Raw genomic sequence first — 12,939 nt, forward strand, 5'->3', positions numbered from 1 at the left:
AGAACCTTTCTGTTTCACAAAAGGTTCTTTGTGGCAAAATGTTCTTCAGATTATAAAAAGGTAAGAAACAGATGGTTCTTTAAAGAGCCTTTGACTGAATGGTTCTTTGTGAAACCAAAAATGGTTCTTCTATGACATCAGTGTTAAAAAACCTTTTAAAGCACCTTTATTTTTAAGTGTTTTTGTTTTGCACTTTGAATATCTGAAAATTTGCCTTCAATTGTTTTTAAATTATGTACCCGTCATATTTAATACAAACAGCAGTATCATTTATGTTGTATAAAGTATAAAACGTTTATTGTAACAAAAAAAAAAGTTTCATGATCTTAATAGCCTAATGATTTTTTTAAAAAATAAAATAAAAATCGATCATTTTGACCCATACAATGTATTGTTGGCTATTGCTACAAATACAAACTCGTGCTACTTAACACTGGTTTTGTGCTCCAGAGTCACATATTATCTCAGTAGCGGCCTCTTTGAAAAAATGACGTTGTGTATGAAGTAACAAATGTTTCTGTTTATAGACACATTGTAACTCGCCGATAATCAGCATATGGCACATGATGAACAGAATGACTTGTTTTTAAATTTGTTACAATTTAAAAGCAAAAACATACTGTTTTTTAAGGACTGCAACATTTTTCAGTCCAATGATGTTTTTATTGAGCGAATATGATTCAGATCAACATCGAACAGTTCCCGAGTCGCTCTATCACCAACACACAAGGTGTTCTGATGGATGGCACAGATAGCACTCCATAGTATGTAGGCACTGACGAACACAACCCTGCAGTGAAACCCTACGCCGCGGGACTCAGGTGAAGGAGGCGGAGCCAGGCGCGCACTCGCACTGAAGAGCTGTGGTGCAGGCGCGCCTCTGCAGAACACACAACAGCCGTGCACGCGCGAGGAGCGAATGTCATGAGCTGATGTTTCAATTCTGGAGTAACATTGAATAAGGTAAATATACGACCACGAGCGCGTTTCCTGAGGTTCTACTACTTGCTTTAATAGATAAAGAAATATAATGTAGTTGAGATCTTTTTTAATCTTATTTTATGCTATCCTTATAATCTGTCATGTTCGTAAAGGAAAACAGTAAAATGCGCGCTCTTGTGTTTTTGTGTCTTCGGTCCAGTTTGTGATGCTCTGAGCTCCTGATCATGTCTCACGCTGAAGTCGAGTTCGCTGGTCGTGGTTTTCCAGCGTTACCTGTTGATTTAGAGGAGGACTGTCTGTCTCGAGTGCCGATGCTGAGGACTCATTCTCTGAGCGCTCGGAGGAACTCATATGTGTTGCACAAACTCAGTGTGGACATCGACCCGCAGATATACAGCCAGACTCTCTCCAAAGCGCTGTCCTGGTCCACTGAGAACATACTGCTGTCAGAGAGAAGAGCTGCTGAAGACAAAACAGACCCTCCGTCTCCTAGATCTCCATCTCCAGTCTCCAGCCCAGAGTCCTCCACTCCCAGCACCAGCTCGGCTCCTGCGGAGGACTGGACCGGCTCCGTCCAAACGCCTCTGTCCCCCGGAGCCCAGGGCGCCAGCTCGGACTCAGACAATGAGGGCTCCAAAGTTGAGAGCGTGGCCCAACGGCGGGCGTTTTTGAGCAGACTGGAACAGGATGAGAAAGAGGACATCGAGACCAAAGCGGTGGCCACCTCGCCGGATGGAAGATACCTGAAGTTCAACATCGAAATCGGGAGAGGATCCTTCAAGACGGTCTACAAGGGTCTGGACACGGAGACCACGGTGGAGGTGGCCTGGTGTGAGCTACAGGTAGGAGTCCTTAAACCTTATGTCTTTGTTTATGTGGAAGAGTCCAGGTTTAGACATGGGTTTACCTTTTATGTTGGTGTTTATGAGGTAAATGCACTCATAATGAAGTTTTAAGCCTTTCCAGATGTTCCAGATGTGTGGTGCATGTGTTTGCCTTCTGAACGGATGCTTGGAAAAGTTTCAGCTTGCTTGGTTTTTGAAGTACTCCAATGTTTTTTTTTTTGTTGTTTTTTTAAATCAGAAATCAATAAATAAGCCATGAACCAACTCAACCTGCTCCAAGATGAATTGCAACATTATAACATTTGATTTGAAATGAACAGTAATTTAAATTCAGATGCAATATTTTATTGTATGACTGAAATAACTACTCATCATTTAATAAAGCATCGCAAATGCCATGATCAAAAAATTAAATCAAAGTTGTCCTAAGACAAGAACGGGTATTGTTTTGGTTTTAGGACATCTTTGATAAAAGGTATTGATCTACTTCAAATGTTGACTAGTGTAGACTCTCTTAGAGTGTTTTCTCCTTTCTGATGCGAACCAAATCATTTCAGACAAAAACATGACAAGCTTAATCCTTTTTAAATATATTTTTAGTTATATTTTGGAAGCGTCGTTGATGGACCAAATTTTTTTAATAATTGTGTCCTGAATCCAACATGAGTAAAGTCTAAAATAACCCACCCAGAAAACCCATTCAGGAAACACTTGACAGTAATGTTTCATTTGTTAACATTAACATAAACTTAGAATGACAATAGTGTTAATTTCATTCATTAATACATTATTAAAATCAAATGTTGCATCTGTTAATATTTAACTTGAGCTAACATAAACTAACAATAAACTGTTGTGTTTTATTATCTAAGATAGCACATGTTAATAAAGTGACTGGCATTAACTAATAGGACCTTATTGTTACATTTTCTCTTTTGCTGTGAGTTTTCCTTTTATAGTAACAGATCGATGGATTCTTAACTGGGAGTTTTTGAGAAAGTACGTTGAATTTTGGCTTGTACAGAAGTAGATATCACTAAATGATCTCAGAGCTTGAGAGATTTATTGTTTAAAATCATCTTGATTGAGAATCTGAATGAGAAGTGCAGATGTGTTGTGTCAGGATCAGTCAGATGTGTGTTGGTGAGATCAGGTGTATGTCTGTCCTGCTGAACCAGAGCACCGCTGCTCTAATCTGTGTGCAAACATAAAAATGTCAAAGATATAATGACATCATGTACCTGTGTGCAGTGTTGTCCAGGTGTGTCTGTTTGTGCTGTAGGGTTTGACCTTGATCAGCTCTGTGTGGAGCCGCCACATACTCTCTCTCTCTCTCTCACTCTCTCACTCTCTCTCTCTCTCTCTCTCTCTCTCTCTCTCTCTCACTCTCTCTCTCTCTCACTCTCTCTCTCTCTCTCTCTCTCACTCTCTCTCTCTCTCTCTCTCTCACTCTCTCTCTCTCTCTCTCTCTCTCTCTCTCTCTCTCTCTCTCTCTCACTCTCTCTCACACGCTGACTTTCCACACTTCAGTCTGTTATTACGTGTGTCCCTCCTCATGTCTGTTCAGTAAGTGAGGCGTACAGCAGGGGTTTCTCTCACGTACAGGAAGTGATTAACCCCTTTTCACAGTCATTAGGGTTTGCTAGGGTCTCGTTGAGTTTTATTTCAATATCAACTTTGTTTCAGATGTTTCCCTAAAGTACCTTAAAGGAGTGGTTCACTTTCAGAACAGAAATGTACAGATAATGTACTCACCTCCTTGTCATCCAAGATATTCATGTCTTTCTTCCTTCAGTCGTAAGGAAATTGTTTTTTCAGGAAAACCTTTCAGGATTTTTGTCATGTTAATTCAATGTGTTACATACTGTTTCTTTAAAACAATTTTCACTTAGAAATTGCTAGTAAATTTCACAAATAATGATAAAATAAATCCTACATCAAATTGGTTTTAAGTTAGTTTTCAGTGCATTTTTTAAAAGATATGTATACACCAGTCAAAAGTTTTTGAACAGTAAGATTTGTGATTTTTTTTTAAAGAAGTCTTTTCTGCTCACCAAGAAGAAACAGTAAAATTTTATAATATTTTTACTATTTAAAACAGCTGTTTTCTATTTGAATATCTTTTAAAATGTAATTTATTCCTGTTATCAAAGCTGCATTTTCAGCATCATTACTGCAGTCTTCAGTGTCACATGATCCTTCAGAAATCATTCTAATATACTGATTTACTGCTCAAGATTTTTTTTTTTAATTATTATGATCAATATTTGATACAGTTGAGTAATTTTTATTTGTATTTTTATTTTTTGGAGGGACAGAAATTAAAAATATCAATACTTTTTATTTAGCAAGGTGGCTTTAAATTGATCAAAAGTGATGATAAAGACATTTGTAACGTTACAAAAGATTTCTGTTTCAGATAAATGCTGTTCTTCTTCAAAAAAACTTTCTATTCATCAAAGAAACTTGAAAAAAATCTACTCAGCCATTTTCAACATAATAATAATATTTTTTTTGAGCGGCAAATCAGAAAATTAGAATGATTTCTGAAGGATCATGTGACTGGAGCTTTTTTTTAAAGGTAGACTTTTTTGGAAATGTTAAGCTGAATGAAGTGATATTATGATGTTCTTATGTACTTTTTGAAGCTTGAAAGTTGTGGTTCCATCCATTGAACTTTTAACAGTTGGACAAAAACAGTGAGAGAATATTAAATAAGACCAATGGGTTTGAGACAACATGAGGAGTTGTTGTGACCCGTCCCTTTAGCGGTTTGCATCCATTTAATACTCCGATGGCCTTTTCAAAACATGTTTTGTTTTGATAGGACTGATAAGAGCGGAACAAGCCTGAGTTGGCAAATTTGTGGCGTGGCCTCTGTTTCTCAGCAGAGTAAACACAGGATCAGATCAGATGTTCACGTGAGGACGATTCTTTCCACCTGTTGCTTTAGCATCATGCTGTTCTCCTGATGGGGCTTTCTCAGATTGATGAACAGGTGTGAATCAGGACAGGCTCATATGCAGGTGTCCTCAGTCAAAACACAGCTCATGCCTGAAGGTCACATTCCTGCAGTCATCTGAGGAAACCAGCCTTAATTACTGGAATATCAGCTTCAACTAAAGGGATGAAAGCCAGCTTTGGGCTAGACATCGGAGCACAGAACTGCTCTTTAAAGGGTTAGTTCAGTCAAAAATGAAAAATTATTTACTCGACCTATTGCATGTCATTCCAAACTTGTATTCAGTTCAGTTCACATTGTTGCACAGCTGCTTTACAGAAAAGGAAAGTTTCTACATTACATTTAAGAGTGGTTTATCAGTGCTGACTATGTCAAGATGATATTAATGACATATAATCATCTTTTTTATACTACAGCAAAAGTAAATAAAACTCAAATACAACCTAAAAGCATTAAAATAATCCATATCTCATGCTAGTTTTCTTTGAGTAAACAACTTAAAATTAATTTTTTACCTTTTTTTTTGTTTTTCTTTGTTATTAATTTTTATTTTTTACATTTATTTATTTATTTATTTATTTATTTATTTTTCAACTTAAGGGGAGACACTGCAAATAAAAACACTGTTTTTTCATGCACCTGTTAAGTTTGAGATTTTGGGCTTTTTGGTTTTTCACAAAGTGTTTTTTCAGACTAGTGGAAAGAAAAGACCCAAAAGACACTGTTAAGTCTTTCTTTTATAGCACTTTATCTATTTGTGTCAATAGATTTCAATTACAATCCATATTTTTAAAAGCCAAGAGTGTTTTCTTCTACACTGAGCCATAAATCTCCACTTCAGCAGCACTTACACACACTTTACATTTGTGTTCCTGTCTGTATATTGAAGGTTTTTACAGAGGGATTTATTCAGATAGAATTTGCTTGATTTTGTACATTTTATTCCCCCCAAAAATAGTAAAAATATATTGTTTTCTAAATGATAGAGTGACAAAATAAGACCCAAAATCTCCTCTGTAAAAACATTTGACTCTAATATGTCAAAAAAATTAAGAATTTTGAAACTGACTTCATCCAGTGTTTAGATTCTTGTACTAGAAATGTATGTTAACTAGTGCATATTTGCATATTTATGTCTCATTTGCATATTTAAATGTAACATTTTAGAAAACTTGTAATAAAAAAAAGTTTGCAATTATCAAAGTAATCAATCAACGGAGTAAGCAAGATGATAACTATTAGTTTGTTTTTGTTTTTTTACCCTATTCACCAAATGAAAATGAGAAATATTGCCTTGGCAACTAGTTTAAAATGTTACATTTTTTAAAAAACACTTCAGTTAATGTTTATTTTATTCCAAGCAATGAAAATGTTTTTGTTTTGTTTGAAGATAATAACCCTGCATAGCAACTAAAGTGATCAGAGTGAGCTTGAGGCCAAAGATTGAACCGCAACATGTTTGTGAAGACGTGCAATGCTCTCTCATGAATATGTGAATGCATTCTCAGTTAATTGTGAGCAACTGTTGCTTTTGAAGAGCAGGTTAATGTGCATCAGTGCTGGTGTGAGTGACTGGAGTCCCTCTGCAGGCCGTAATCATCTCTGGTGGGCTTTAGTGTAGCGCTGCTGTCGCTGGCGTCTGCTTGGTCACCGTGATCATCTGGAGACGACCGCCGGCAGCTGCCGCGCTGACCTTTACTAATCTGGCCTCGTGCAAACCTCCGATAGCTGTCCAGATCGCTGCTCCTCATGCGCTGTCCTCCACACCCAAAACAGCCCTGGCTTTCACTGCCGCTCAAGAGCGTTCTTCTTTATTGTTTAGCACTGATCAGAGTTTATGAGCTGCTTGAGGATTTCTAAGATCTTACAAAAACCCAAACCTAATCTAGGTTTGTATTTTGAAGAAAATGTGAGTAGTGTTACATACTCACTGCAAAAAAGAAGTGGACTTGATTGCTTGAAAAATGCTTTTCTGACTTTCTGACCTTGATGTACATTTCATTTCCGAACTGCAGTGATTCTTATAACAAACAGCATATTAAAACATTGGCAGATTCACGTTCATGAGTTCTGGATAAAGCTGAACATGCTTTTAGCTCTGCTCGGCAGATATTTTATTCCTGAACTGCTGCGATTCGTACAAATACCAGTGTAATATAATGTTGCCAGATTCACATTCTGGCACTTTCATTAAACTGACTGCCACTTGCTTGACATTTCATTTCTGAACTGCTGTTATTTGTGCGACAGCCAGTGTAATAAAACAACCAGATTTATAAAATACTTTATAAAATTTAATGCACTTTTAACGCCACTCAACAGACATTTCATTTCCAAACTGCTATGATATTTACAACATCCTACACTCTTAGAAATAAAGCTTCTGTTTTGGCATTAGGGATGCACCGTAATGAAAATTCTTGGCTGAAGCCGAATAAAATTAAACACTGAGCCAAAGGCTGATTACAGAACACGGATTTTCGTGTTTTTCCCTCCATGTATTTTGACAATTTTTTTCACCATTGCATAAATTAAATAGCCAAAATGTGCTTTTTATAGTTTTGTCTTGCTTTTCAGAGACAATTAATAAATTACAAAACAACAGTTTAAAAATGTAAAATTGTATAACCTACCAACAAAGCACAACTGAACTTAAAATGAATAAGTTAGTAAAATAATATTCTTTGGCCATTTTTAAGAGCCCCTTCTTGAATCAGGCATAAATGCAGCCTTGCTGAGCAAAGGAGAATGTTAGAATAAATGTATTAATAGAGCTGTTGGAATGATTGTTAGCATTATTTGCATTACTTTGACAGAAAAACAGTAAAATGACAATACTAACATTTCTGAATGTTGTCTTTTATTTTGTGGTAAACCCTGCAAAAATCTTTATTTTTAAGAGTGCAGTATTAACATGTTGCCAGATTGACATGCAAACTGAACACACTTTTATCGCCACTCATGGATGTTTCACTTTAAAAGTGTTGCGAAATGTGCATGAAACATCGTAATGCAGCTTTGCAGAAATATGCCACAGGTGTTTTTCCAGTGACGCTGAGTTAGGAGGACTACAGTCACTCACTGTATGAAGATCACCATATGAACACATCAGATGTGCACACATGACTTCAGCTGAAGTGGAAGCTGCATGACAGAGGAACAGAGTGACCCTGCAACAGCGTTCCTGTCAGAGCTTTGCCGAACAGGACAGACTATAGAGCGAACACATGGAGAATGACGTCAGTGAATGATGATCAGTGGCATTGCCAGCAGTGCCTAGTGGGACAGACGAGAAGAACATGTTCTTATTTTATTCCAAGCAAACAGAATATTCTCTTTGTGTGGTTTCTGAGCATCAGCAGAGAGAGGAGTGTAATTCTTGCAGTCTAGAGTGTGTGTCATCGCATCTTTCTCCTGTCTGGACGTCTGGACATTTCCAGTCAGCCGTCTCGTGTTGGGTTACCAGCGTTTGGACCTCAGCCGCTCACTTTCTGTGGGTCGAGGAAACGAATGCGAATGGAAAGAGAGAGAGAGAGAGAGAGAGAGAGAGAGAGAGAGAGAGAGAGAGAGAGAGAGAGAGAGAGAGAGAGAGAGAGAGAGAGAGAGAGAGAGAGAGAGAGAGAGAGAGAGAGAGAGAGAGAGAGAGAGAGAGAGAGAGAGAGAGAGAGAGAGTGTGTTTCTCATAATGCATGTGCATGTTTAATGAGCTCATGAAACCAGATCCTGAGATGCTTCATCAAACTCAACACAAATGCTGTCAGTATAGCTCAACTTGTATTGATCCTGGATCATTCCTTTAATGCTGTTTCTGGTTGCAGATCATGCTTAAGCGACCTTTTGTGATCCTTTATAAGAGTTAAAGAAATGCTTTCTCGATCAGTAATGTGTCGGTGTGCATGCGGTCATGTTCTCAGAGAGTTTGCAGCTTTAAATTGACGTTATCTAAAATGCCTTCATCAGTTGTCCATCTGCTGGATGATTGTGCTTGTGAATCTACTGCAGTGTCTATGTGTTACAAACAAACTGTTGAGTTTTCTCTAACCAGGAGAATCTGGCGCTAGTTAGAGAAGTGAAGTAGAAATGCAGTTAACCATAATGTGATGACAGGATTTATGAGTTGACATCTCTATTGAGACCTGATTTTGAAACACTTATGGGATGATTCTCATACATTGTGGTAGTATTTCTTCTACACTCTTAAAAATAAAGCTGCTTTAAAAGGTTCTTCACAGTGATGCAATAGAAGAACCATTCAGTCAAAGGTTCTTTAAAGAACCATCTCTTTCTTACCTTTTTATAATCTGAAGAACCTTCTTTTCCCATGAAGAACCTTCTGTGAAACAGATGTTAAAGGTTTAATTTATGCTTTTCAACATGGAAACGTAAATTGTAAACAATAAGAATGACTTGATGAATTATTTTTTTTAATTCTTAAAAGTAATTTCTATTTATGCAAATATTGAGACAGACATATACAAACACACACAGACGTTTAAGTTTGTGGTCAGTAAGATTTTTTAATGTTTTTTTAAATAAGTCTCTTCTGCTCATCAAGGCTGCATTTATTTGATAAAAAAAAAAAAACAGTAATATTGTGAAATATTATTATAATTTAGAATAACTGTTTTCTATTTGAATATCTATGAAAACGTAATTTGTTTCTGTGATCAGAACTGAATTTTAGCATTATTACATCAGTCTTCAGTGTCACATGATCTTTCAGAAATCATTCTAATATACTGATTTGCTGCTCAACAAACATTTATGATTATTATTAATGTTGGAAACAGTTGTGCTGCACAATATTTTTGTGGAAACTGTCATACATTTAAGTAAAAAACAACAGCATTTATTTGAAATACGCAAAAGAAAAAAGGAAAATAACTACTGACCCCTAACTTTTGAATAGTAGTGTATTTTTTTATTTTATATATTATTTAAATATTATTTATTAAGCATATTTTTATTATTATTATTATTTATTATTTTTATTTTTTACAAACAGTAAGATATGTATTAGGAAATGATGTAACTATAACCCAGGTAGCAATATGACTGGAGGCTTTGATCATTTTTAAAATGTATTTCAGGTCACATTATGACTTGTTCTGTCTTGTAGTTCTAGAACAGCTCTTAACATGTTCATCTTGACATCCATGTGAGCTCATGTCAAACACTATGTACTTTTTTGTGACTGATAAGAGGCTGCTGTTTATCTGACTTTCTCTTCTTGAGTTTTATGTCAGCAGGGTAAGAATTGGGCTCTTTCAGAAAAACTGCCAGCATCTTATCAGCATCTGCCTGCTGGACTCATATATATTCATTTGAGTGCAGAGAGAGTCTGCAGTGATGTTAAAGCGCCCGCACCCGTCACGTACGGCTCACGCGCTCATATGTAGAGATGATAGGTTCTGTGGCAGCTCATAGTGAGATTACAGATGATTCCAGTCAAATGCCACAAATAGTGCAAACGTGTGTGAGAACTGAACATTTCTGCACTGTTGATGCAGTGAGGTTATGCAACAAGTATATTCTACACGCAACACGTTTCTTACTGATGCTGAATGCAATGAAGCATTATTAACCCTTGTGCAACCTTATGGACCTTTTTGTCCATTTCAGTTTTGTTTTTTTGTTATAAGTGTGCCTGTGTTAATGCCAACTGCATACATTTTGGCTCAGGTGTTTATTTTTATTGAAATTTTAATATTTCACCCTCATTAACAAAAAATAAATTTTAAAATACTCATTAAACATTAAAGACAAAAATTTAAAGCCATTTTTTTAACCCAGGGCCATTTGACTATAAAATGATGCAATATGTGCTAATAGGCATTAATTCTATCAGCAAGGTTTCAAATTTGACATTTTTACCATTTTTTACCAGATTGTGCCATTTATTCAAATTTGGCATATACATTTTTTTTTTAAATCTAACACTATATAACAAATATAAAAGCCTCAAGATTAATGTTGTTGTTCTTCACTGACACACCCAAGAATCTAATAAGCAAAGAAAAAAATCCTCTTAGCATTTAGTATATGGAAATGAACTACTGTTTTTCATTTTTTCATAAAGAAACACCTGTGGCATTATGCAAACAAACCAGCATTTAGAGGGTTACAATTCTGAAAATGAATGAATGTTTGATGTCTATGGATAGAACAGATGCTGGTTAAGAAATCAACATCAGTGAAAGTGTTAATAAAATTATTATGAGTTTTGGGCATTTTTGTCCATTTTGCACCTATGTGTAACCTTTTTATTGCACACAAGGGTCAAAGATATAGTTGAAGTTCTACTGAATGCACTGACAAGCATTTATGATAAACTAAAATATACTCTAATGTCATTCCTGTTGAGACGTGTGTGTCTTGTATTTGCATTTATTTGAAATTGCACAATAATAATTAAAAGTGGCAATTTATTACATATTAGTTTTAATATCAAATAACACACTACAGTTAAATATATCATTAATACTTTAAGTGTACTTCAGTATATTAGTCAGCACATCAAAATAAGTGCACCTTATATGTTCTTTTGTTTAAATCATAAACGTGTACTTTATAGTAAAACCTTTAGTTTGATGTTATTATAAAGTTAACTTTTTTTAAGTGCACTTAAGAAACATTCATTAGTATTATGTGACCCTGGAGCACAAAACCAGTCTTAAGTAGGACGGCTATATTTGTAGCAATAGCCAACAATACATTGTATGGGTCAAAAAAAAACTTTTTTTTAATGCCAAAAATCATTAGGATATTAAGTAAAGATCATAGAGATTTCCTACCATAAATATATCAAAACTTAATTTTTGATTAGTAATATGCATTGCCAAGAACTTCATTTGGACAACTTTAAAGGCAATTTTCTCAATATTTAGATTTTTTTGCCCCCTCAGATTCCAGATTTTCAAATAGTTGTATCTCAGCCAAATATTGATCAATCCTAACAAACAATGCATCAATGGAAAGCTTTTTTATTCAACTTTTAGATCTCAAATTCAAAAAACGGACTCTTATGACTGGTTTTGTGGTCCAGGGTCACATATTGCACGCAAGTACAGTTGTTGTTGTTTTTTTGTTGTTTTTTTTTTAATACACTTTTAAGATCTAAAGTACACTGCAAGTGCACTTCTTTTTCACAAAGGAACCAAAAAGTGTTTGACCTACATCTGCTCAGCTGGTCATCATCGTCGTAACTATAAACCCGTATTGACGTTTTCGTTTGTATCTAGGATTTGCTGAATGTACAGGACTCTACACTTTCTGACGTCAGCCCAAAAATGATGACAGATATCTTGTGTTGTCTGTATTCTTTGTTAGAATCTGAGTTGTAAATGTTGTGAGTTTTACATCTTCAGTAGCACAGATATCTCATATATACGCTGTAGAACGGCCGACATCCGAAGACCTGACGCTGAGGTGGTTTGATAAAACAATTGATGTTTGTTGCCTCACATTTCCATCAGAATGACTCAGTCGGATTCGATCGGGAGGATGGAGAAAGTGCTCTAATGGAGGGAATGCTGTGATTTTTCCCTCACAGCAGATGTCAGTCAGAAAGGGAAAGAAGTGAGAGTATCAGAGCGTAACCTTCAGACAGAGAACAAAGAGCCAAGAGTTTCCAAACTCTGGCCGAACGCTGCCAGCCACCTAACTATCACTTCATTGTGCTTTTATGTCCTTCTCTCAGCTGGAGGAAAACATTGAGTCATTCTGACTAATGAAAACACCCTTACCCAGAAAATCAATAAATCTGAATGGAAATGGACCAAACAGATTGGCAAAAAAGCTGCAGTTTTTCCAGACCGCATAATATAGGCAAATAGCATGAATAAAAAAAAAACTGCTCTTATTCTGTATTTCCCCCTCGGGAAGAAATTTGTTCATTTTGGCAGTGTTTCTCGCTTGAAGCATTTTCACCGGTGGTCTCTCAGACTGTATGTCAGCGCTACACTGTAAAACAGAATGAAAGAACTGTTCACAATAAGTATTTAATCGGACTTATTGGGTTATGCCAAATAAATCTTTGAGTTAAGAGTTGCGTTTTACAAGAAAGGGCTATTTCAGTCTTTTAGCTTCAGAATTTCACATTTAATTCAGTGTTACTTGCTGTATCTTTGTAATTAAAGCAATAGTACACCCATAAATGACAATTTGCCATCAGTGTACCCCCCTCAGGTC

General features: G+C 36.0%; 1 protein-coding gene across 2 annotated transcripts in view; it reads left to right on the forward strand.

Moving 5' to 3' along the window:
• Nucleotides 1-882: 882 nt before the first annotated feature.
• wnk4a (WNK lysine deficient protein kinase 4a) overlaps nucleotides 883-12,939 on the forward strand; it is a 74,609-nt gene continuing 62,552 nt past the window's right edge. For both annotated transcript variants that reach the window (XM_073828310.1, XM_073828311.1), the window contains exons 1-2: nucleotides 883-963; nucleotides 1,142-1,784. In XM_073828310.1, coding sequence (XP_073684411.1) covers nucleotides 1,167-1,784 — 618 coding nt within the window. In that variant the 5' untranslated portion in view covers nucleotides 883-963; nucleotides 1,142-1,166. The remainder of the gene's footprint in view (nucleotides 964-1,141; nucleotides 1,785-12,939) is intronic.

Source organism: Garra rufa, chromosome 22 (assembly GCF_049309525.1).
Source record: "Garra rufa chromosome 22, GarRuf1.0, whole genome shotgun sequence".
Classification (NCBI taxonomy): domain Eukaryota; kingdom Metazoa; phylum Chordata; class Actinopteri; order Cypriniformes; family Cyprinidae; genus Garra; species Garra rufa.